The sequence below is a fragment of the Asterias rubens genome, chromosome 12, assembly GCF_902459465.1.
Source record: "Asterias rubens chromosome 12, eAstRub1.3, whole genome shotgun sequence".
Classification (NCBI taxonomy): Eukaryota; Metazoa; Echinodermata; class Asteroidea; order Forcipulatida; family Asteriidae; genus Asterias; species Asterias rubens.
The window spans coordinates 3,621,096-3,648,323 of NC_047073.1; the positions used below are offsets into that span (position 1 = coordinate 3,621,096).

Consider the following 27,228-nt stretch of genomic DNA (forward strand, 5'->3'; position numbering starts at 1 on the left):
CAAATTGACTCCCATAAATGGCCGACCGTGTTAGTTCGCACAGTCAAAGGAAAACCACACAATTTCGAGGCAAACTTGTGTGGATCATTGTATTCTACTTTTTAAAAATCTTTCCAACCATATGCATTTTATAAAAATAGGTTACAAACGCTTTTTATAGACCAACTAGTCCGATCCAAGGCAACGTGTTCCTCTAATCACCTATTGCTCTCTTTGTACTTTTATCAAAATCATTGATCTTAATCTTATCATAATGACGACTATGAATATGATAAGATCATTGATTAAAGAGAGTCATAACTATTAAACAGCCCAACAAGTATGACTAGTACGCTTTGGGGTCTTTTATTTATTTTTTTTTTTTTTTTTTGGGGGGGGGCTCAAAGGCCCAAGGCCATCAACATCATCAATGGGGACCATTAATTGATTTCTCTCATCACCCGTTCATTGTCAATAAGTCAATAATATTATTATGGACAATTAAATGTCCAATTAAATCACAGGAGAGTATCTAGGCAGTGTTGTCATCTTATATCTACTTCCACGTCATACAGCTAGCTCCATCCATCCAACAAATCGGTTACAAATTATTGCTCCATGATAAAACAAATAAATTTGTGATTGATCACTTTTACTTTCCATTTTCAATTTCATTTTCAGGAAGATCGGAGGTTTGTACCCAATTAAATACTATGATGCCATAGCGACACATGAGGCTAAGGCTAGGCTATATACACTTTGGGTAATCTAAACTTGTTTATTAAACTTTTATCCAAAAAGGTATATTTCTATGACAACAAAAAGACTAACCAATTTGTAAACGTCCATTCTTCCAGGAATCACTAATCCGCGGCCTTGATCAATAACACGACACGGAATCCGGAATCCACCACCACTAAATGTGTATAGCGCCCTCAATATGTGAGCAGAATCAAGGCTCTTTATAAAAGGTGTGTAGTACAAAAGTGCACACAATACTAAATTAACTAACTGCTATGTATTAAACCTAAAACTATTTAAACTGTCCAAATATTCATCTTAAATGAATAGAAATAAAATATGTTGAGTATGTGGTTGTCATGATGGATTTTTTGTTTTGATGCGGGGTTAATTACTGGGTTTTAGTACATTTTTTGAAAAGACAATTAATTTTGGTACATCATCAAGCTGAGAACGTATAGTCAGGTGCTCTAAATGAGGGAAATGTAGATACGCAAATGTTCGTATGGGAGACAGGACACGTTTGCAGTACTATCGCATGCACACTTACCTCACATCAAACTCGTTATAGTCGTCATGTGCGTCTTTGTCGCTCACATAAATGACTGATAAATACCTCTTGTTTTACCTTTCCCCATCATAAATTACACAAAATGAATGACGAAGCAGAGACGTATAAGTTATGGCGAATCAGGAAAACACTAATGCAGGTAATGATGGATTATTCGTTTTTTTAAAACAGTCGTATTTTGTCCAGCATTATTAATATTATTATATTATTGTTTTTGTTGGATTATTTATTGGCATTGCCAATCGTGCTCATCATTCATTGCTACATCATTGCATTTGGGATTGGATTGGCATTATTTGCCATAATTTTATCCGCCTGCCATTATTGCGCCTGCAAGTGCAACTAAGAACACTCAGTATCAATAAAATCCCAACAATGTCAATGTAGAGATTGTTGCAGTAAATTACGGGTCCTACTACTTGCCGTCAACTCGCCGTCAACTCACTTGTGCCGTCAACTCGCCGTCAACTCCACCAATATACATTTAAAATCCACAAAAGAAGCATAGAACAGTGACGTATCAGCTAAAAGAGAATTTGCGTATATTTCGGAATAAAAATTGAGTTTTTTTTCTTGTGAAAAAATTATCTCGAAGCAGCAAAACCGCCGGCCGCCATCTTGCTTTTTCATATGGATTAATCTTGGCACAAGATGTCAATGATTGGTACTTTTTTTATCAACACAATGTCGTTTTTGTGAATGAATTTGTACCGAAAACCATGAGAAATATGTAGTTTAGCCCAGAATTAACACTTCCGTGCCCCATTTATAAATTTTTCAAGTAAATTTAATGAGTTGACGGCACGAAAATTATTTGACGGCGAGTTGACGGCAAGTCGGCGAGTTGACGGCAAGTAGTAGGACCGGTAAATTACCCCTAGGCCCCTAACCTAACAATACAGATATGAAATTTCACTTTATTTAAAACAAAAATTAGTTCTATTTTATTATTTGTTGTTTGTCTTATAAAATATATTATTTGTTGTTTTTCACATTTCCATATCCTCACCACTTTTTCACTCATTTCTACCACGTTGGGCGCTATCGGTCAATCTGTGCGATCAACTGATCGCGCTGCGCTATCGACTGATTGCGATGCGCTATTGAAATATCTATTGGTCGCAGCAATTGGTTGATCGCGCAGCAATCGGTTGATCGCGCAACAATCGGTCGATCACGCAACAATCGGTCGATCGCGCAACAATCGGTCGATCGCGCAACAATCGGTTGATCGTGCAACATTCGACCGATCGTGAGGGAATGGCTCGGCGCGATCGACCGATTGTGCAGGAATGGTTTTGCGCGATCGGCCAATTGTGCAGGAATGGTTTTGCGCAATCGGCCGATTGTGCAGGAGTGGTTTTGCGCGATCGGCAGATTGTACAGGAATAGTTTTGCGCGATCGGCCGATTGTGCAGGAATTGTTTGGCACAATCGGCCGATGTGCAGGGGCCGAATTCACAAAGATGTAAGATTGATTGTAACTGCAAATCAATCGTAGTTGTTAACTAAAGTGTGACGTCACAATAAATCACTATGGTGATACTGTAAATTTGTTTTGCAATGAATTTTATTGTTTTAAGTGGTGGCAGGATACTGAAAGTAGGTGTTTTGGACGGTCACACAAAAAACAAATTTTTTAAATGCACTTTCTTTAAAAACAACGTTTTGAACATAAACAAACCATGTAAAACATGTGAAAGAGTCATATTGATGTATCTATATCAATTTCAATCTGTTGAAAAAGTTGTATTTTTAACTGTTAAAAGGTTGTTTTGTTTTACCTCGAATTTGCAGCAAGCAGTTTTGTGTATCCACTACATAAACATTCATCCCAAAACAATAACTGAGGCTTGCACACTAAATTTCTTGACCTCAAGGGCTACCTTTAGAAAACATTCCCCGTGTTTTAATACAGTTATATATTTAACATTGATATAAATTGCCTTTTTGTTTCAGCTCTGTCATGACAGAGGCTACCTGGTAACCCAAGATGAGTTGGATCAGACGTTGGATCAATTTAAAGAACAGTTCGGAGACAAACCTAGGTAAGGTCAACAAGGTCAAAGGTCAAATCATTGACTAAACAATGCCCGCCCCCTGGATAAAGTGTTTATTTGGTTTTCAGGTACAACATATTTGATGATGTCGTCATGTGTCATGGCCGAGTGGGTAAGAGCACTGGACTTAAGCTCTGGTGTTTCTGATCAGCAAAGTGTGGGTTTGAGTTCTCTTCATGACGCTTTTATCCTTGAGTAAGATACTTTACCATAATTGCTCAAGCTCTGGTGTTTCTGATCAGCAAAGTGTGGGTTTGAGTTCTCTTCATGACGCTTTTATCCTTGAGTAAGATACTTTACCATAATTGCTCAAGCTCTGGTGTTTCTGATCAGCAAAGTGTGGGTTTGAGTTCTCTTCATGACGCTTTTATCCTTGAGTAAGATACTTTACCATAATTGCTCAAGCTCTGGTGTTTCTGATCAGCAAAGTGTGGGTTTGAGTTCTCTTCATGACGCTTTTATCCTTAAGTAAGACACTTTACCATAATTGCTCACCTTCGGATGGGATATTAAGCGGTAGTTCCTATGTACTTGACTACCCCAAGGCTTGGTAGTCCATGTCAAAGAACCCAAAAAAAACATTTATCATGAGAGAGTAGGTTTTAACCTAGGTTAGTGGTTTACATAGCGAGCACCGTTGTTTACAGATTTCATCAGGTTGGCGAGCTACAGTGATGAAGTTCTCTTAAGAGGCATCGTTGGTTTCATTGCCAGAAGTATATAACAATAAGAAGAAGAATAAGAATAACGGGCCTTGAACTTTGCTCTTGAAGGGGGCATAGCACCTTTCCTTTGGTAAGGGGCACTACTACTAGCGGTCAAATGTGAAATTGTACTGTATTATTGCAGAAGGCACCACAGCAACTGCTTTGGACGCCATTGGTTATTTCAAGGCCTTTTATAATAATGTTAATTTCTTGCCGTTGCATATCCCAGTGAGGACAGGCCGGGAAGGAAAGATTTGACGATTCTAGTGGCTCACAACGACGACCCCACAGATCAACTCTTTGTCTTCTACCCAGAGGAACCCAAAGTCGGAATAAAGACAATAAAAGCGTAAGTAAACTCACTAAACTTGCTGTATGGACCGTTGAAGAAAGATCTTGCTGTATGGACCGTTGAAGAAAGATCATAGTGGAGTCATTATATTGACTTAAAGACAGTGGACACTATTGGTAATTGTCAAAGACCAGTCTTCTCACTTAGTGTATCTCAACATATACATAAAATAAACAACCTGTGAAAATTTTAGCTCAATCGGATGTCCAAGTTGCGAGATAATAATGAAAAAAAAAACACGCTTGTCACACGAAGTTGTGTGCTTTCAGATGCTTGATTTCGAGACCTCAAATTCTGAACTTGATGGGACGTAAAGCTGTTGGTCCCATGTGTTGTGTAACGCATGTAAAAGAACCCAGTGCACTTATCGAAAAGAGAAGGGGTTCGCCCCAGTGTTCCTGAATGTGGATGCTGTTTGCACCCTAGCACCTTGTAAACCCTTACAAGGTGCTACATAATTGGGTCTCAGAATTCATCACTTCAATAACCTATCTTCCGGAAAGTTTGTATAATATACTCAGCACCTTGAGTAATTTGTTTGGTAGATAGTGTGCTATAAGACTTTGATAATATTATTATTATTATTATTACTTTAGCTACTGCCAAAGGATGCAAGAAGAAAACATCAGCCGAGCCATTATTATTGTCCAGATGGGAATGACTCCATCGGCTAAACAATCTTTGGGTGATATGGCTCAGTGTAAATACGTCCTGGAGCAGTTCCTTGAAGCGGAACTTCTCATCAACATCACAGAGCATGAGGTAAGACTTGAAGGATGAGTGGAAAGGGTGGGTGGGTGCACCAGTAATTACCATCTTTTCAGGCCTGATACTTCACAGAGGCAACAATTATAATAATTTGGGAGGCTAATCTTCCTTACTTGCAAGAGTAAGAGCGGAATTGCGAAGGATGTCGCTACAACATGTTCGGGAAAGGGCATGCAAGGGCGTTTTTGGCAGCCAGCCACATCAACCCATTATGATCTTGGAGCACAGCCAGCGATCGAAAGTGTTTGATCGCTCCATGCCCCCTGTTTATTGCCTTTGTGCCCTTGAATTGCTCCAGTAGAAACTTACAATTTCCTCGTAGGAAAAAACACCTTGGTGCCCTTGTCCTTTCAAAAACGAAGCATACAGGCATACAGGCATGTTGGTTGATTTTTCTACATTTATTATTATTCATCAGACGAGTTACTAATTAAAGACACTGGGCACTATTGGTAACTGTCAAAGACCAGTCGTCTCACTTGGTGTATCTCAACATATGCATAAAGTAACAAACCTGTGAAAATTTGAGCTCAATTGGTCATTAAAGTTGCGAGATAACTATGAAAGAAAAAAACACCCTTGTCACACAAAGTTGTGTGCTTTCAGATGCTTGATTTTGAGACCTCAAAATCTAATTCTGAGGTCTCGAAATCAAATTCGTGGAAAATTACTTCTTTCGCAAAAACAACGCCACTTCAGAGGGAGCTGTTTCTCACAATGTTTTATACTATCAACCTTCTCCCCATTACTCATTACCAATAAGGTTTTATGCTAATAATTATTTGATATGGTCCACTGCCTTTAACTGTATGTATTTATCTTTTGCTGCAGTTTGTTCCAGAGCATGTCGTGATGACATCAGAAGAGAAAGCAGAACTACTATCGAGATAGTATCCTTTACAGGGTTTCGATACCTTTTGTAGATCAAGTTTTTGGCCATGACATGAATCCATCTTCACTGCGAATGAAGATGTGCATATAATAATTTACCTGCAGAAGTTTTAGCTTCATTAGTCATCAAGTTTTTGTGAAAATCACAGTTTGTTTTCAGGAGAGTGGCTTAAATGCCAGTTCTGGTAAATACATCGTACATGCTAAAATTAATTTCAGTCTCCTGAGATGAGCATTGTTGTCTAGAAATTGGTATACTCATTTATCAAAAACTTTGACACCTCAGCATTTAATATTTAAAGGGAAGCTTTCTATCATCATTATCTTCAAACCATGTAAGTTTAAAGACAGTGGACACTATTGGTAATTACTCAAAATAATTATTAGCTAAAAACCTTTCTTGGTAACAAGTAATGGGGAGAGGTTGGTGGTATAAAACATTGTGAGAAACGGCTCCCTCTGCAGTGACGTAGTTTTGAGAAAGAAGTAATTTTCCACAAATTTGATTTCAAGACCTCAGATTTAGAATTTGAGGTCTCGTAATCAAGCATCTGAAAGCACACAACTTCGTGTGACCATGGTGCGGCAAGGGTGTTATTTCTTTCATTAATACCTCGCAACTTCGTCCACCAATTGAGCTCAAATTTTCACAGGTTTCTTATTTTGTGCATATGTTGAGATACAAAAACTGTTAAGACTAGTCTTTGACAATTTCCAATAGTGTCCAGTGTCTTTAATGAAAAATCTGGGACAAGGTATTTTGTGTCATTCAAAAAGTAACCAAACCCTTTAAGCATATTGCAGGGAGTAAGCTTTATAAAAAGCCTAATCAATAGCATGGCAATCAATATGAAAGGTAGTCTGTACAGAGGCTACTAAAAGTGAAGGATAGTCAATATAGTCGGAGAGCTGTCTAGACTTGGCTAAGTAGAGACTACACTTTAACGTCCCTTACAGCGAAAACAAAAATCCATGTTGTCAAGAAACAGATTAGAGTTTCGTTAAAGGATGTGGGTACTTTTTCCTAACACAAAACACAATATCCACAGATTTACATTAAACTTACACAGTTTGAAGATTATGATAGTAGAAAGCTTCCCTTGAAATTGTACTTACTGAGGTGCTGTAGTTTTTGAGAAATGAGTAAAACAAATAATTTTCGTCTCAGTTTTAGCATGTATCGCATTCGCATTCGCAGGAAGAATGAACCGGAGTTAAACAATCAGAACTTGAGCTTGATTCTCTAGAGCACTCAGCCATGAACATACGATGATATCCTTGTACCCTGTGGTCAGGTAAAAGAATCAATCCGTCCTTAACGTCTATTCTCAGTAAACTGAAAGAGCATCAGTTACCCAGAATCCAGCAGGGAGATCCAGTTGCAAGATATTTTGGATTGAAACGAGGGCAGGTCAGTACAATCAAAAATATTTCTCAACTCGACTGTAAACGTTTCACAATACTGCGCAAGTCTTGTGTGTATCAAATATTATCTTCCAGTACGCGCTAATCCACCAATCAGAAGCTCGAACTACTAGGGGGATTAAAACATATATGCTACAACCTCTGTTTTATATCCTACTTCCTCTGTTTTTATTAGACAGTGCGTATTGTGAAATGTCATTGTGTCACGCTCCGTATACGGATAGTGAAAAAATTACATTCTAAACTTTGTGCTCGTGAATTAACGCTCTGAAGTTTTAAATTTTGCACGTTGCAAGTGAGACTGGAAGATAAATTTGTTATCATACGCGCGCTCGTGAAATACCAAAATATAGTGCGTCTGAGGTATTTATGAATATCAGTTTGAATGAATGCATGAATAGGATCAGCACTGGTTGGAACTTTAGAATGAATGAGTTTCAATAATGAAACTAATCACTATTATTTCCTGATCCAATCTTGTACTTTTAAAGCAAGACTAAACCGTTCCACTCTTTAGCTAAAAAATTTAACAGTGAAAGTGCAATACATAGTGATTATTGGAAAGTAAACTGGAATTGGTCAGGGGGGGCATCACATGGGGGTGTTTGAACGGATGATATAACACCAGTAAAAAGTGTTGAAACATGGGCGTGACATACGAGCTTGCACCTGTGCTTATAAGACGGTTTCTTCATTCCTATTGGTCGAGAGCAACGACTGGAACAGTTGTGCCACATTGTTGTGCAATCTCCTTATAAGAAGTTGTTTACCTGAGGCGCTACCATTTCATAGCTGGAGGGGTGTTGTGTTGAAAGAAATCATTGAACAGTTATAATTTTTGCATTTATTTTACTTTTTGACCAAAAAGTGTTGATGTGGGTTTTTTTTGCGAAAAAGGTATTTATGAATGGGAATCAAAGTGTGTTGAATCAGTTTTCAACTAGTGGTTTAAAACTGCTGAGGCCTGGTTCTTGATAATTCACCCTGACTTCGTCTCAGTAAAATTATCAAGAACCAGGCCTCGGCGGGTTTAAACCCCTAGTTGAAAACCTCTTCATCACACATTGATTCTCTTAGTAAACAACACAAAGGGTGAGGTTTGCGATAGCACCATGTGTGAATCGCTTTTAAAGGCAGTGGAAACTATTGGTAATTACTCAAAATATTTATCAGCATAAAACCTCTTTTGGTAACGAGTAATGGGGAGAGGTTGGTAGTATTAAACATTGTGAGAAACGGCTCCCTCGGAAGTGCCATAGTTTTCGCGAAAGAAGTAATTTTCCACGAATTTGATTTCAAGACCTAAGATTTAGAACTTGAGGTCTCAAAATCAACCATCTAAACCACACAACTTCGTGTGACAAGGGTTATTTTTCTTTTATTATTATCTCGCAACTTCGATGACCGATTGAGCTCAAATTTTCACATGTTTGTTATTTTATGCACATGTTGAGATACACCAACTGTGAAGACTAGTCTTTGACAGTTACCAATAGTGTCCACTGCCTTTAAGTAGTGGTGGTTATGGTAAGAGCGTACACCATGTGTACCTGTAGGTCAGACCTTGTACTTGATAAAATACTTTGTACTTTTTTTCCAAGGGCCAAATATTATGCATGTTGTGGTGAGGGTACCATTTCCAAAAACTCATTGAAACCTATAGCTTCAGGGATTGTCAATCGGCGGAAATGTCATCAATTTAACATACCTCTTTAAATTTGAAGCATGTTTTCAGACATTTTAGTAAGCGATGACTCTCGCCATTGTTTTCTGTTTCTGTATTTCATGTGTGTAATCCGTTGTAGACGGACACCAAATAAATCCAATCTCAGGCCTTGAAATGACCGGTACCCACGACAGCCCTTTGCTTTTGCTGTGGTGCCCTTTGCAAAGTTCCAACGCAAATTTGTATTTTTCTCATACCATTGGAAAATTCAAAGAACAAAATTTAAAGGCAGTGGACACTGTTGGTAATTACATAAAACCTCACTTGATAACGAGTCATGAGGAGAGGTTGATAGCATAAAACATAATGAGAAACGGCTCCCTCTGAAGTGAATTTTCCACGAATTTGATTTCGAGACCTCAAGTTTAGAATGTGAGGTCTCGAAAGGGTGTTTTTTTTTCTTTCATAGTTATCTCGCAACTCCGACGACCAATCGAGCTCAAATTTTCACAGGTGTGTTATTTTATGCATATGTAGAGATACACCAAGAAAGAAGACTGGCCTTTGACAATTACCAATAGTGTCCACTGCCTTTAAGGTCTGCAATCTGATCTAATCGTATCTAAGTCATGTACATGTTACTCTTCTCCTTGTAGGTGGTGAAGATAATCAGACCCAGTGAGACAGCAGGAAGATATATTTCTTATCGTCTTGTTCAATGAGGAAGAAACCAGCATCTTCTATTGCTTATTCCAAGAGATTCTTTGGGGGCCAGTCTCTTTTAGCTTGCACACCCAAATGCTGCTGGCTGCAAGGTTTTGTGAAAAAAAAAGACATGGAAAACCAGCTGTCTGTGTTTTGTTTTTACCAGGCATGATATTATTCCTACGTTAGTCTGTGTTCAGGTTTGTTTGCCCTTTGAAAAATCTGAAAAATTGTAATTAAATGGCCTAAAAGACACGTGAATCACATTATTATAAAACCATACACCATATGAGAAAGTAGGTCAGTTTTCCAAGGACTAAATATCATGCCTGTTTAATGCATATCCAGTGTATTCTCTGATGTTTTGCGCTATATTCAAAATCATGCGGAATATACTTCATATAATTTGAAAATAAACAGAAAGTGTATACTGGAATTCTGTTGGAAAAAAATATCTGATGTAACAAGTTTTATATCAAACATGAACAGGTAACTAAGTTAGTTGCCTGTTCATGTTTGTTGTGCTGTCATTTAGCCTTCGAGAAAGACTCTGCTAGGGTCGAAACTATTTTTTGCCTTTATACTCTCGGTCCATTTGGTTGGTAAGTTGTTTGCTACAGCTAATTCTATTTTCTCAAGTTTTATATCAGACAGTGCTGTTTCCGTGTAATATCACACTTAAACTCACCTATTGTCTGTGCTGTTTTCAGGATTCAATAATTCTGTGTTCTGTACACCATGTGAAGCTGTCTTGTCAGGGAATTGGCGAATCATTGAGAAAGACACCTTGTTCACATACAAAGTTAAAGGACAACTTGTTTGTCTATGTCTTTGTGTTAAAAAACCTAGCACTACCAGTGTCCCGGCAATGGCGGTGCGGTGTGCAGCACTTGCTTATATGGATTGGGTCTATAAAAACGTCATTCAATCGTGACCTGTAAATATTCTGATCATTTTGATAACTAGCTTGGTCTTCTATTGTATTAAACAATTAGAAACCCAAAACTTTCCTCTAAGGTATTATACAGGATTGGTAAAGGAAAAACATTGTTTAATTGTAGACTGCAAGCTTACTGATTATGTTTACAGTTCATACTAGAGCTCTTCTTTCTGTGAAGTCATATTCGAGAAAACTGTATCTTAGAACCGTAACATGTAACATGTCACAACAGATTAAGCCCAAACTATCACAGGCTTTTCATTCCAAATGTATGGTTGATTACACACAAAATGAACGCTGTCAGTGACCATTTGTCAGCTCTATCAATCCTGTATTATACTTTTAAAACCTAATTCTTAGTCTAGTTTGTTGCGATCTACTTTCCAATTATTGCTGGTCTGAGAAGTAGTCTTTTTATGAATGGTGAAGATTCAGTCTTAACCCTCAACTTTGTTGTCCAAACTTCTGCTGTCGGCGTTTTAATCAGAGTACATTATTTTTTTTATAAGACTGTTGGCCTTTTAAAGATGTGAGTGCTGTTCAGGGCCCAATTTCATAAAGCTGCTTGAGCAGAAAATATTGCTTAACAATTGTCTGCAAAGCAGAAATGATACCAGTCACAAATTGTACATGTGACATGGTAGTTTAGCTGGTAACCTTTATGGTAAGCATAATTTTGTTATGCTAAGCTACTTGTTGTGCTTAAGCAGCTCTATGAAATTTAGTGTGGAGGATTGGTTGTTGAGAATGTCAGAAGATGTTGCCATGTTAACGATAAACAAAATCATTGATTTAGACGAGGGCTCTAGGTCAAATTCAGTGTTGGGATGCACTTCGCTAACCTCACAGTCAAGGGTTTGGGTACCTTTTGTATGACACAAACATCTTAGGTTTACATCAAACTTACACAGTTTAAAGATAATGATAAAAGAAAGCTTCCCTTAAAAAATTACTTGCTGAGGTGCTGTACCTTTTGAGAGATTAGTAAAAACAATACCATGTACAATGGAGTGACTCTCCTGAAAACTAAAATGTGATATTCACTTTTTTCTCACAAACTTGATGACCATTATGAAGCTGAAACTTATACAGGTAAAAATTGTATTACATGCCTCTTCCTTCAGTGAGTAAGGATTCATGGCATGACCAAAACACTTGATCTACAAAAGACATAAAAACCCTTTAAAATGATACTCTTTTAGAGCCAAACTTGAACCTAGACGCCATTGAATATAAACAAGAAAATGTATAGGTCTGTACTAGGAGACTCAATTCAACCATGGATTTCTTCGGTAGCCAATGGGTCAACAATTTATTTAACATCTTGGAATTTCAGAAATAAACTACAGGATCCCTGGAAAATAGTTCAAATCCCTTTTTTTAAATGTTCCATTGTTAGATGACCAAGATTAACAAGTTTTGCAATAAAAGAGTATGAAAAACAATGACATTTTAAATTATTTTAATGCGTATTGTTTCCCCACTTGTATAAATAGCTATATCTATTGGATTCCAAATGCATCACAAAACTGAATTTTGACCTCGGTGGCCCTCTTTAATTGCCAACTAAACTAAGTAAATGCTTTTAAGTTGTTGTGTTCCTTAGCACTACTGCTTTTACTGTCATTGATTATTCACCCAAACGTAATCTTAAAATAATTGTTAATAATATAATATACAAACACCCCCCTAGGCCATACCTGTGACAGCAGTAGTAGGGGAAAAGCCTTTTTGTGTGGCGGTGGGCAGAATAAATACAGTGGGGGAGTCTGACCTGAAATATTAAATAAAAGGGTTGCAAGGGAAGGAAAATTTGCATATTTCAAATGGTTGCGAATCTGGTAAGGGCAAATTCCTTCATATCCAGCTGCAAGCACTTTTTTGTTTATTTCATGTCACTTTGCAAGTGAAACTAAATTGATATTTTAAAACGGACTCAGCTGACCTTTCATCTTTTTCAATTTGTATGATGTGATGTTGTAAAAATCTAAACGCAACTACTTGTACACATTGTGGTAATACAATATGTAATTTCTTATATAACATTTAAATAACATTTAAGAAAACTGAACATAAATTTGTCTTTCATTTTATTTTATTTTTGGCTTCATTTTATCATTTTTCATTTTATTTTTGGCTTCATTTTGGGTAATTGCGTGTATGAAATGTGCGTCCATAATTATTGTTACAAATAATCATAACTACTACAGTTTACTGGTAGATATCTAAGCAGCGACAGAACTATACAATGTGTTTATGCATTTTTAATTTCTTCATTGGAAGCCTTGATTATTTTAAAAAAAAAATACACTTCCCCCATTGAAAAGTGAGCACTTAGAATAAATTTCAGAACTCCTTCCCCTTTTTGTGTAAATGTATAGACGAGGTTAAGAGAAATTGATCTTGTTTCCTTCCTCCATGATTAATTATAGAGGAAGGAAAATAGCATAAAAATATATCAGATATACATTTGCAAGTGGTTATCATCTTCCAACCCCACGGGTTTTTGGCGGGAGACAGAGACTGGACACCACATAAGATTGGCGGCTGTTTATTTTCCGGAGGGTATTTTATTATTTTCAAAGGAAGCCACAATAATTGAGAATGGCCCGTGCTTGTATAGCGTTCCATAATTTTGTTGGGTTTCTATTTTTGTTTTAAGGTAAACGAAGTCCGGCATCCGTGTAGAAGGTACATATTTTGTGAGAAATTACAGGTGAAATTATACAGTTTAAATTGTTCCTTTTCTTTCGGGGTTTGTGAATCTTTTCCCTTTGTTTAAATCTCACCGACTCGTCGCAAAACAAACAACCAAATTCATTAGGAATAGCTTGACATCGTGAAATGTTTTCTAAGTGAAGGGACCTTGATTATCGTTGCCATAATTACATTTCCAAATGTTTACATTTCTTTCGTCTAAAATAATATATACAGATGCATTTTGTGATGAATTATACCATGATTTGTTTTCATTTCAGTTGAGCCATGGCCCGTAGAATTCTACCGGCATGGTTGAGCCGTGCATTGGTGTTTTGTTGATTGTTTCTTTGAACGAAAGTTTTTAAAAATACAACAATGAACGTGGAAATGACCTCGTCACCATTCTTAATTTTCTTTATTCTCACAAATTTTACGCTACGCGGGAAATGTTATATCGTAAATATTGCGAGGCTGTTTGCATTGTCCAACGCAAGTCTGATGTCGGTCAGTGGTCAATTCCGCTGCAATTACGCATGTCTACTATTACCGTACATTACAAGCACACTACGTTGTATTTGACCCTCAGAATGGACAAAAGGGTTTTATGTTAAAATTTTATTCCATCGGTCAATCACCAACGGTCGATCATAATGCTTTTAATAATCAAATACTTTGTCAGATAATTGATCGATTTATTAACAGACCATCTACTGCATAATGTAAGGCAGGCCTTTTTAACACTACGGCATCACGAGGAGAGCAGCGGGTGACCCGGCATAGTCTCTGCCGTGTATAAGTGCTCACATCCACCCCCTCTAGGGAAGCAGCCGTGGCGGCGCCCTGCTTATCAACCTACGCTTTCTGACTAAAGCGCGGGACCATTGGCCCGTGAAATCTTGACGTTTATGAAATAATTCAACTTATTTCGTTAGTATGCAAATAAACAGACAGTTGTGTTGTCTGCGTGTGGTGGGGTATGCGGTTTCCCACTAACCCTGAATTAATATTTTCGATGAACTTTGAACTTTGTAATTAAGTGGCAGGTATAATGTTCAGTAGGCCTATAAATTTAGTTTCCTTTTTGATATATATTTCAGCTATCAATATCATGCTAGAATTTTTATTTTTTTGAACGGACACAGTTTCAGTAACAATCACACAATAATTTATTTGACATGTTATTTCTATACTCTCTAGTTTTTTATTTTTATTTGTTACAATTCACATGTTTTGATAATAAGTTCAACCGGAAAAAGAAGAGACTGAAATTACAAGAGAGCGAAAGCTTACTTCACCCACAGAGGGCGTGTGACGAATTACAAATAAGAGGCCTTTCATTCGCTATTGCGTCATAGTCCCTCTGCAGCCATTGATAATTGTATAAATAAAAATAAAAATTTGTTTTTAACATTGACTACATTTTTCCACGTTAGTTTGTTCGTATTTCAGCCATTAATGACGTCACTATGTACGTAATGAAGCCGTATTCGACCTTGGGAAACCATAAAACAGATAAACCAGTTATTTTCAAACAGGAAACCTTAGTAACTTTTGTGCAGTGTTCTTGTCTTTTATAATGTGAAATAAGACATTAAATAACATGATGTTTAGGGTGGCAATAATTTCACATTTGGGTTAATGTTTCACTCATAATGATTGATTGGAACGTGGGTGTTTTAATAGACACAATGAGCGTCTTCAAAACAATTTGAGCGAAAGAGTAAACAAGATCTATTTATAATATTGTAAGGTGAGAAACTCAAGATGAAATCTTTAAATATTTTGTTTGTATTTGTTATTTATTTATATATTTTCATGTATGTCAATTTTTTTTCTTATCAACACCACACCCGCTTCCGTCCGTGCCAGCAACCCAACATATCCCGCAGTCATGATCAATGGGACAAAAGACGCGTAGATGGAAATAACAAAAATAGTACCCCCACTGATAGTAATTAATCCAAACGCAAACTCCCGTCCGCTGAGTCGTCGAGTAAACAACTCTGTTATCAAGTCATAAACAGTTATAAAATAACAAGCACTCCAAGCCGTGTTTATTCGACTCATTTCACGGTGAGTTTAATCACTGGAGAAGGAAAAGTTTCGTAATGCCGGAGCGACCCCATCATCAATGCAAGCTTTTTCTTCCTCGGAGCAATCGATGTTCAAATACCAAGGCTCGCTAGGATAATCATAAAACCACAAAAGGCAAAGCCCTGAAATAACTGACCAACATTGAAAGAAGGGATTTATAAAGGATTTCATGCTGTATAGTGAGGTTTGGGGTTTTAAGCGTGGTGGGTAGGCGCATGGTAGGCGTCACCATGCTCTTTATCAGTGTAGACCAGGCAAACATTCTTGCTGTTTTATCCAGAGAAGGGAGGCCCAAAGGCCCACAGTTCCTCTATAGCTGCACAAATAAAACCCGCACGGCAAAATAATGACGATCGAAAGAAGGAATTAAAATGCGGGTTCCTTTAGTGAATTCCTCCATTGAAGCAGCGATGCGAGGGTCTTGAATAGAAGCCTGAGTCCCACAAGCTTTGCTCCCAGCTGTACATTTCTTCGTGTGGAGAAGTCCATCAGTGCCCAACACGTATACGTGTTCACACATTCTAATCGAAGCCGCCCATTATTTCAGACCAGATGAGCAAGCCTTGGGATCTTTCCATCTTCCCTTATCTAGACCCTCCATCCTTCCTCGCCACAACGCGGCTAGAAAAAAACCCCTTCACATCCGTTCCTACTAGCATCAATAAACATTCCCATTTCGTAAGAACCTATACTTTCCACTGGTAGTTTGGCCAGATTGGAAAAATCAGGAAGACAAAAAAAAGGCCTGCTGTCAATAATCATCGCTAGATGACTAAAAAGAAACCTGCAGAAATAAATTGGTGATCTTTGAACGGATGGCCTTTTGCGAACCCCTATAAGCTCAGAAGACACCCGCAACAAAAGTTCCAATTGTCAACACAAGGTGTGAGGACTGCACACGACCACAGTGACATCTAAGGAAAGCCGACAGCGGCTTTGATTGTTATTTATATATGCTAATGAGCTTAATTGATCTGCGCCTGCGCGTTGTGTGTTTAAAGTACGGAAGACATGCGCACAGGGATTTCCGCAAAGTTCAATTTCCCAAATGGCGGCGGCCAAGAGACACTGTTCTGGTCTTTCTCTCGAAAAAGGCCTCCGTTTTTCCCATCAAAACAGTACAAGACATCGAGAAAATGGACACAAACATCACCCGGAATCTCTCCTGGACATTAGCGCCAAAGTTGTGGCCCTAAATATTCCTTTTCAGCAAGTAGAAGAGAGATTTTCGCGCATTCCGGAGCCGGTGCAAATGCGGATTGTGTTCTGGTCATTTCCTCGCAATGAGAAGGATATTTGTATGTACTCTTCGCTTCACCATTCCACGGTTAGTGAAAGCGAATATCAAAAGTTGCCTTTTCAACGAGGAGTGAGATTACTGGACAACAATGCAGTGGACCATGTACTTCAAGTTGGTAGGTTGAATCATTTTAAAATTCATTTTAGAACGTATGTTATTCATTTTATTTGACAACCCCACCATTTCCCTGTGTGTGTGTATCGTGTGTAGTACGGCGCGCATGTATTGCGTGTAGTGCAGCATAATGTACGGGCGAGTATGAACGAGTGATCCCCATCAATTTATTTTGTGCAAACCAACACCGTCCGTACGGCTAACCCGGCTTGGCCTTTTACCGCCGCACCCTGCCTGCCTGACTGACACAAACTAACACCAGATATTTTTTAATAAACCCAAATCCACTGATGGAGAAAACATTGGTTTTATTTGGGATGTGAATACAAGATTAGGCGCAATGGCGTCGCATGTTTTTTTGTATTATTCAGGGTTGGTTTGTATTGCCTGCATGTAGCTCCGCTGAATAGGCAGTGAGCCGTGGTACTGAGTCGGTATTGTGAGCTATCGATTCAACGGTGGGCCCGGCGCTGCGGTGTGCGGGCCCTGCATTATTTCTCTGCCAGAGAGTAAGGCCTATGCTGTTTGTTTCCATTATGTGGGGCATACCCGCAGGCTCAACTGTTTATTTTCCACTCGAGAATAGAACTGCACCGTCGCCATTTAACATCTGTTTTATCTACTTATTTTCCAAGCCTTTGATGGTTGTATTAGATCTCATGGTGCATGTTCTTATATGGGGGACTGGCGGAATAATCCGGGGGGCTACTAGTTCATGGGCATTTTTGTTCAGGGGGGATTCATGACTTCCTGTCGGCGTCCAGTGCGTTACGAATACCAGGGCTTTGTTATCGCTTCGGCCAGGTTGTGTCCGTGGACAGGAAGTGGATTCACTTCCCCGAAAAAGAAGTCTCCTGTCCTCCTCTAAACCCACGACCCAATCTTGTGTCCTGTAATTTCATGGACTGTATTCTCGATAACGGTGTTGATTATGGAGGTCAATGCAGAGGCAGTGTCATTCCACCGGACATTGGACTCTCTCACTAGAATCACCATACACATTGTCATTGACAATATTGAAACAATCTGGCATGACAATTCTCAATATATATCCACAGTCTAGTTGTGACTGTGAGCTTGCATTTTGTTCAGGGTTTTGTGTTGACTTGAAGAAAAAAAAGTTGATTGTATCATGTTGCTTCATGATTGTATTTATCAAGGGAGAATCCAGTCATAACTAAGTTGTAATCGGGTCTCTGTGTTGGAAGGTATTTGATAATTAGAAACAGTCTTACTTAAGATCCAATTTCCTTCGGGTTCTGGTGTTATCATGGAGATATTAAAGCACTCTATGATTCAAGACACAGAACAGTGGCCTGTTTTTTTTATTGGGACAGTTTTGGCCTTGCTTTGTCATGTTTCCATTCCTTGCTAGTCTATAATTTCAGGAAATTGGGATTGGTTTTCTTAAAATAGTAACCCAGTATGAAATTGTACAAAATAGAAGATGGGAAAATTATAATATTTATAGATCTCATAAACAATAACGTGAAAACGATGACAAAAACAAATGTCCATCTAGTCTCTGTTTCATTGCGATAGGGATTTCGTTATTCAAGTATATTTTTTATGTATTCGTAAAAATCTCTCTTTGGAGTGTTTGTTTGATTATTAAATAATGAAACCTTTATTAAACAGTCGTGCATGCTGCATTTCTAATTTCATCTGAGTCCAGGGACACTTTGGCATTGTCCACCAACTCTCATGTTAATGAACGTGTTTCTGCTGGATTTGAGGATAGCATGCAGTGTGGCGCTATGTGGTTAAGCTTTGTGTATTTTTCTCCTTTTTTTTTTGAGTTTTTCCCTGGCTTTTCTTTATAGTACACACACTGGCAATGATTATCACTCACGAATCTGACCTGGTGCGTGTATATTTTGCATGGGTCATATAATGCCTGTGGTGTACACACCATAGCGTGCCATCCTTGTATTTCCTATTCAGTCTAGCATACCCTCATCTCAAACACTCATTTCCCTTGCAATGTGGGGAGGTATTAAGTGTTAGATTTGGCCTGAGTTTGCTTGCCCTACTGGGCATCTCATAACCCGCAACGCTAAGCCTGACATAAGAAATTCCTTGGATGTGGCTTGTAAGGGGAGGAAATGGAAATTTATTAGTAACTCAGCAGGTAGTATAATCCATGGTGATGGACAAGATTCAGGCATTAATCATGAGGTGTTAATTAACCGGTTTGCAGTGCATTATTCATAAGGGTTTACTGTACTGCAATGCTGGACATCATCAACATTTCTACTCCACACAACCAGTCCATCAACTTATTAGTACTGTTTGTTCTTCACACAAAACAAACCCCCAATAAACAACATGAGATTGTGTACAACCTCTTACATTTGTAGCAGTGAAATATAATACAATTAATCTTTGCAGTTTCATCTACTAAACCTTTAGCCCCCCCCCCAAAGGCAAACATGCAATAAACAGTATGATTTGGTATAACCTTTACATGTATGCTCTTACATTTGTTTTGCTGTACAAATAATCTTTGCAGTTTCATTTGCTAAACCTAGGTCAGTAAATCATCCCCCTACAGAAACAAATTAAGTTGAATAACAATGTTGTTACATAAATGAAAAATTGAATGAAACAAGAAAAAAAGTAATCATTGTGATACTAATATTATGAAAAAAATTAGATACATTAAGATTAAACAAATGAACCATTATTATGTATTCCCACACAGACATGTTCTGATATGAATGTATTGAATCTAAAGTTCTGCATAAATTGTTTTTTTTTTAATTGTGTAACATGCATGCTCTCTGGTTGGTCTCCTTGCATCTCATTAAACATCAAACTGCAATCTTATCGGAATGTATGCTAGTGTGATAAATGTGCGTGCTCACGTAACCTGAACAATGCATATTTTCTTGGTGGCAAAAAAAATGTGCTTGTAAAACAGATTGCCAGAGGTTATTTAGAGGGGTCTGGATGTAATGCATACATGAGTACACACAGCGGGTTTAGTTTCCGCAAAAATTCTTGACTTATGTGCAAATTGATAAGAAGTAAGGCCATATTTGCTGTATCACATGTCAGATTAAGCATTCAAATACACCCATCAACCAGAATACTAGCGGGACATCTTGAGGCTAGTGGGCAGCAGTGGAGGAGGAGGAAGAAGTACCTAACGAAGACGCTTTTTGCCAAGATGATTTCCAAGGATTCTCTTCTTGTCCAACACATCTTTTAAGTGTGTCTCGACAAGACGTATTTCAGACATTATTCAGATCAGGATTTGAAGTTGTAACAGCAATATGCTTTGGATAAATAAATTGGAGTTTTTGTTGTTGATAGTTGGCGTTTTTCATTGTCTCTTACATGCATTATAAATGCAAATTGAGGTTCTTGGTGTATAAAACGTGGAGACCTTGCTGAATTTAATTGAAATAGACTTGAATCTAAAGCACCGTGGTGGCTCTTAACCCCTACTGCACATATCCTGTAAATTAGTATTTATTAACCTGTAATTTTAGGAGGGTTCTTTGCCTGGATGTAGTTTCGTTATTAATCATCATCCTTGCCTCCAAAACATGTGCTCGGTGGTCAGTTTGTAAGAACGGGTGTGAAGGAAACGCTTGAATTCATCACAGCTGCACTGAAAACACAGTGTCGTCTTTTGAGCTTGGCTCAGGTCAGATTCTTCCCTACAGTCATGTTCATGCTGACTCTATCGACTGCTTCATATCACTCACTAGATGTCATCTTGACCAAGGAGTTTGCTGACAAACCCTATGGCATTTTCGTCATCACTCAATACACAAATCTTCAGATTTATAGCTTCGAAAAGATTGACTTTGTTTCTGTCTAAATATGTTTTTTTTTTAAGAGGGCAAACAACCAAACTGAAGCTTGTTTTTAAAGAACCCAATAAATTGTCCTTTTGATGGGGCCAACTTACAACAGGGTATTGCTTTGTGAAAGCCCCTTTTCAGTCAAACTCTGCTGTACTTTTGGCTAGGTTCAATCAAACAGGAGTCCCACTACGCTGTGGACTCTTTCCTTACCTTTTTATCTCACCCCCTGCTGAAGAAACCAGAGAGGCCGCAGGCATAAAGAGACCATCAACAACAAGCTTAGGCAAGCAATCCCAGACTTTGGATGGTTCATATGGTGGATGGATTCTCGTTTCAAGTGACGAGGGGAACTTGAATAAGACGCTGGTGTTCAGACCCTCTTGTCGTTTCTCTCTTAGGCGTAACTCTGTACACCTAGTGGGTCGGACTATTGTTTATACATCTACCCAGGTGCTGGCCGGAAATTTTGCTGTTGTTGTTTGTAAGATGATTTTATACCATGGATGGTTAGGCTTGCCTTTTGTGGCCTGTGTCCTGTCACAGTGGAAGGAATTACCCATGACATATTGCACAGGAAGTGCGTGTGCAATACGTATGTAAATAATACAAACCGTTTTTTTTATAAGTACAGTAGATAAACATCATGGTATTATATGCACGAAAGACTTCATCGCTGCATTTCTTGTTGTGTGGTCTGTACTTTCTACACAAACAACGGCAGTTTTACATAATTATTTCATGTTTCTTATACTGTCCCAGTCTTAAATCTCTCGCTACTTTTGCTTTTTTACATTTATTGTTAAGTGGAAACAGGAAGCCAGTGCACGGCACATATCCTGAATCTGACAGGAGATTGGAGTACAGAGAACACCTTAGCAAAACTAACCTCTAAAGTGTAGAGACACTGGCATTGTGGTCGCAATGAAACTTTCCCAGCGTATATAATTACAGGAAAAGGCTGATAATGTCATCACTTTGTGTGTTAATTTGATACATTCTGCAAGCAAAACATCTGAATGTTTCAAGGCTGTTTTTATAGACAACTTCCCACAATTTTTGACTCAGCAAATACTCCGAACCCAGCAGATTAAATTGCAACAGTGGACTAAGTTTTAACAAGTGACGTTTATAGGCATACTCAAGAATTATACTGAAGGTTTTGCTGATTGAGAGAAGGAGATTGGTCAGTTGTGTCGTGCAAAGTTTGTTAGTTCAGACCAGTCACTTCCTGTGGGCAGTGGGGAGAAATTAACAAACCACACGCAAGTATGAAATAGTCCTGTAAAACACCATGAAGCAACACTTGATCCTTTTGCTCGGATGATAATCCATTCCTTGGATTTCATCCCATAGTAAGCTGATCCATTAAAGGGAAGGTACACGTTTGGTAATTGTCAAAGACCAGGCTTCTTACTTGGTGTATCGCAACATAAGCATAAAGTAACAAACCTGTGAAATTTTGAGCTAAATTTGTCATCGAAGTTGCGAGAAAATGATGAGAGAAAAAAACACCCTTGTTGGACGAATTTGTGTGCGTTCAGATAGGAATAAAAGACTTTTGGCTCGAAGTCTTTTATTATTTGAGTGAGAATTTACCTCTTTCTCAAAATCTATGTTTAGAGGGAGCCTTTTTTCACAATGTTTTATACTATCAATAGCTCCCCAATGCTCGTTACCAAGTCAGTTTTTAAGTTGATTATTTGTTTTGAGTCATTACCAAATGTGTACCTGCCCTTTAAGCTTCCCCCTTTTCTTATTTGACCAATCACAACTATGATGTAAGAATCCCATTGCATAGGTTGACAGTGTTTGGGCAATTTTGCATGTTCTCAGGATCCTTTAGTGTGTGTGGTGCAGTGGTGATCAAGTTTAGGCTTGGATGTTATTTTCAGATGCACTCCTGACATGGCCACTATTGATAAACCGTTTCCATGGTGGTTTGACTTAAATGGATCCGTCTATTTTGAGGACTGAATGAAATAATTTATTTGATAATTTGCCAAGGACTTTAGCTCGATGAATCTCAGAATTCATTTTTTGTTGCCGTTGCATGAATGCTATTCAAAGTATTGAAATGAAAATTTGACCGATGTGTGGTTTTCAACACCTGACACTCATAGGATGGTCAGTCCGCAATTGCGTCAAGAGAAAAATATTTAGTTTCTGTCAGAACTAAATCCCCATTCATAGAGTGCAAGCTCTCTTGCTCTTTTTTGTTCATCTTCGGTTGATTGACAGAAAGTCAATTTCGGCCTTTCCTTGTAATAATGGGTTTACATCCAATTCAAGTGGCTGTGATTGAACATGGGTTCACTGACAACACAGCATAATAAAGAACTTGGTTGAGACAAGTGGGTAAAAAAAAGAAATTCCAGATTCGGCTAAGGCTGATTGTTGGTGGTGGGGGATGTCACAAAAAATTGAGAGAATGGGTTAACAAACTATTGCAGAAATTATGATAAAATAGTCCAATGGGTTGAAAATGGCTGCCTTTTTAAAAAACAAAACTTTTACTGCAATATCCCTAATCGAAGCAGTGTTTAAACCAAATTCTTCCCTGTGTAGTTCAACAAAACTATTCAATAAAAATGTTATTATAAGATTTGTAATCACCTCACCCAAAAATGTAGCTAGAGTAATGTTGAGTAAGAATGTAGACTTTGTTTCAGATCTCTAGACATACAATGCAAGGGGAATTCACCAGGGAGTAAATTGATTCCAGTTGAATGGATAAATGTTATGTGACTCACTAATTCTCTGTAAAATAACATATCCTCTTGCTACCCAACATGTAGAGCAGCCTCAGGGGTCATTGCACTTTCACTCTCTCCCCTAATGTGACCCAGTTAGAATGTGACATTTTACTGTTCATGTCTCTTTTACATACAGGCCTGAAAAATAGCCCATGGCACCTACAGCATTTGCAGTGGTGCCCTGTGCTTTTGCTGTGGTGCCCGTTGTAAAGTTCCAATGCAAAATTATTGCCCTCATGTGCCCCTTACCAAAGATAAATTATTGTGCCCCGTGAATAGTGAGATTTCAAGGCCTGCATCGGTCTTTCTCTTTTTGCAAGAAGTTTTAAAAAAATGTCTTGACTTAGAATAGTTGGATGGATACAAGGATCACCACAGTACCTTTCTTTTTCTTTCACCCCATCCCCAATACTGGTTAAGTTTGTTAACAATGAATGTAACAGATTTAAAGTTCAGTTTCCCATGTGTTTTTTTCCATTATGTGTAATAAAAATTTCCCTCTATCGGCCCTTCCCAGGTTGTATCTTAAAGACACTGGACACTATTTGTAATTGTCAAAGACTAGCCTTCACAGTTGTTGTATCTCAACATATGCATAAAATAACAAACCTGTGAAAATTTGAGCTCAATCAGTCGTCGCAGTTGCAAGATAATAATGAAAGAAAAAACAGCCCTTGTCACACAAAGTTGTGTGCGTATAGATGGTTGATTTCGAGACCTCAAGTTCTAAATCTGAGGTCTCGAAATCAATTTCGTGGAAAAATACTACTTTCTCGAAAACTACATGGCACTTCAGAGTGAGCCATTTCTCACAATGTTTTATACCATCAACCTCTCCCTATTACTCATCACAAAGAAAGGTTCTTTGCTAATAATTATTTTTAGTAATTACCAATAGTGTCCACTGCCTTTAAACTTGGGTGTGATACTTGGCGAAATGGCAGTAACAGGTTGAAATGTCTTCTGACATGGCACCCAAGATATTGACAAAATAGGGAGACTGCCCATATTGGGGCTAGATAATAAAGCTCAGTTGGTAGACCACAGGCATGTTAATCTTGAGGTCACAGGTTCAAATCCTGCTCTCAGTAAGTTTTTCTTTGTTCACCGTAAAATTATTTAACAGTACACATTCAGTTTCCATTGTGGTTTATTACTCGATGATAAAAGAAAATGAAACAAGTTCCAGAGTTTTATGAGTTGATCCCAGCCCACGTTTTGTATTATTTCTTTGTATAAACCGAATGTAAAGAACGGGTTGAAAATTAACTCCTTTAAATGTGAAGCTTCAAGCCTACTCTCTATGGTTGCCAATTAATAAACATGATGGGAATATTTTAATTTGGATTATTAAAGGATTGCTGGACTTAATGCCACAAGCAAACATTTGTTTTTGTAAAAGCTTTTTGTTGTTTAGCAGAGATGAATCAAATTATGTATTAATTTTTTGAAACTTAACAGTGCAAACTATTTTTGAGTTTGATGTCAAAGCTTGACTACTTATAATTTCCTCTCCCACGAGTACAGGTCAACTTAAATAAGGATCTTGTCATTAAACCGAGTGTCTTTGGATAATAATTACATACAAGAAGTTGAATTATCTGGTAAGACTTCTTAACTAATCATTTCCATTGGTGGGGGAGGAAGGGGGGGGGGAGAAAAAAAATTCAGAATCCGATTGCCAGAGTAGGTGTGTCAAGAAGGTCACTAACAACAAAAATCATTAACTTCTTCATTTGTTATTATTAGTGTCAGGAGGCCACTGTCAAAACAGGCGTAGAAATGAAAGAAACAGAAAAGTGTCTTGACTTGTTCAGGCCTGATACTTCACAGAGGCAACAGAGGCGATTGCCTCCATGCCCCCTGGTCATTGCCTCGGTGCTCCAGTAGAGATTCACAATTTCCTGATGGGGTGGCCCTTACCAAGGAGAAAATGCCTTGGTGCACTTGTCCTTTCAAAAATGAAGCATACAGGCCTGTTTATTGCTGTAGTGAGAATTATACAACACTGCATGTAGCGACGGAACCAGTGTTGGGATGGGGCAGGGGGTGTGAGCCCCTGTTCCGAAACATTTCAGGGTTATTCTTGAAGGTTCTGCGACTAGCAGCGGGTATCACCAAGTTTTGTTTCTCATAGCACAGATTTGATAACCAAATCATTCCATGTGCTGGTTTTTTGATACAGACTCGCACTGGTCAAATGTTGTCTGTACAATCGCAAAGTTAAATGGTTGTGCCCCGATTTTGAACATCCAGTTCAATCTCAAGAAACTGTGTCAGTATTAGTGACTTTACAAGGTCTTGGATGTTGGTGTTTTTGGGTGTTGCACTTTTTGTCGTCCTTGGATACTGGGTGTGTTGTGCCAGGTTTTCGACACTGATAGTTGATAACCACCCATTCAGGTGGCTGCTAGCATTCCCCTAAAACAGTCATTTATGATTCAGGCTTTTTTTTAAGCAAAGGGAGGCGGGGGGGGGGGGGGGGGGTGGGGAACTGTTTGGTTGGATACTGGGCAAAGAGGCTTTTGTATCGCAAGCCAAGATTGTACATCCTTCAAAGGGAAATATCTAAGGCACCGCAGGGGCCTGAGTCATCCATCTGACACATTGTAATAGGGATATCCCATAGCTATACTGCCATATGGGACAGGGTGTGTTTGGACTCCATGGACAGCCCACCAATTAAAACAGCGGATTCACATTTCAAAAACAGAAAATTTGTATTGATGTGATTCGGGGCTATCCAAAAATACCTACAATAATTTGAAAAGGTCTTTTTGAAAGCTTGACCCTTCTCTTTCCGTCACTCTTGCAGTGAAAGTTACAAAATTGTGTAGCGCACGTAAAAGAACCTAGTGCACTTATCAAAAAGAGAAGGGGTTCGCCCCGGTGTTCCTGGGTTGATTGGCTGCATATTGCCCCACAGCACCGTGTAAACTATTACATGTTGCTGTGTAGGTTTCATAACAAAATGTACCTTGCAGGAAAATACTGAATGTTGAAGAGCCTTGAGCGTTATTCAATAAAGGAATTATTTTACAGTGAGTGTATAACACAAAATTGACTTTGTAATTTACAAAAACAATAGTTGCCTTATCTTCTACTTTTTTTTACAGGCAGTGGACACTATTGGTAATTGTCAACGACTAGCCTTCACAGTCGGTGTATCTCAACATATGCATAAAATAACTAACCTGTGAAAATTTTAGCTCAATCGGTCATCGAAGTTGCGAGATAATAATGAAAGAAAAAAACACCCTTGTCACACGAAGTTGTGTGCGTTTAGATGGTTGATTTCGGGACCTCAAGTTCTAAATCTGAGGTCTCGAAATCAAATTCGTGGAAAATTACTTCTTTCTCGAAAACTATGGCACTTCAGAGGAAGCCGTTTCTCACAATGTTTTATACTATCAACCTCTCCCCATTACTCGTCACCAAGTAAGGTTTTATGCTAATAATTGTTTTGAGTAATTACCAATAGTGTCCACTGCCTTTAAATGGATTCCCTAAAATGTCAATTTTCTGATGAAACGTCCAAGTGTGAAGTTGATAAGGTTGAGCGTTGACACAGTTCAGAATGAATGGGTGAAACGGTTACTGATTTACACAGCTTCAATTGTCTCATGGTCTGGCTATATGCCACA

General features: G+C 38.3%; 3 protein-coding genes across 3 annotated transcripts in view; 2 read left to right on the top strand and 1 right to left on the bottom strand.

Annotated features, from left to right (window-relative positions):
* The window catches only part of LOC117297489 (tetratricopeptide repeat protein 39B-like), a 28,959-nt gene extending 28,069 nt beyond the window's left edge, over positions 1–890 (bottom strand). Inside the window, exon 1 of the mRNA XM_033780560.1 lies at positions 811–890. The gene's annotated coding sequence lies outside the window, so the exon portion shown is untranslated. The remainder of the gene's footprint in view (positions 1–810) is intronic.
* Positions 891–1,276: 386 nt separating this feature from the next.
* LOC117298009 (DNA-directed RNA polymerases I, II, and III subunit RPABC1) lies at positions 1,277–10,167 on the top strand. The gene is made up of 7 exons (XM_033781227.1): positions 1,277–1,430; positions 3,251–3,339; positions 4,288–4,407; positions 5,007–5,172; positions 6,010–6,068; positions 7,402–7,480; positions 9,817–10,167. Exons 1-7 carry the CDS (start codon positions 1,374–1,376, stop codon positions 9,880–9,882), a joined length of 636 nt encoding a protein of 211 aa, XP_033637118.1. The 5' UTR covers positions 1,277–1,373; the 3' UTR covers positions 9,883–10,167.
* Positions 10,168–16,657: 6,490 nt separating this feature from the next.
* Positions 16,658–27,228, top strand: part of LOC117297525 (zinc finger SWIM domain-containing protein 6-like) — a 65,755-nt gene continuing 55,184 nt past the window's right edge. Inside the window, exon 1 of the mRNA XM_033780611.1 lies at positions 16,658–17,014. Within this exon, the coding sequence (XP_033636502.1) occupies positions 16,852–17,014 (163 nt within the window). The 5' untranslated portion in view covers positions 16,658–16,851. The remainder of the gene's footprint in view (positions 17,015–27,228) is intronic.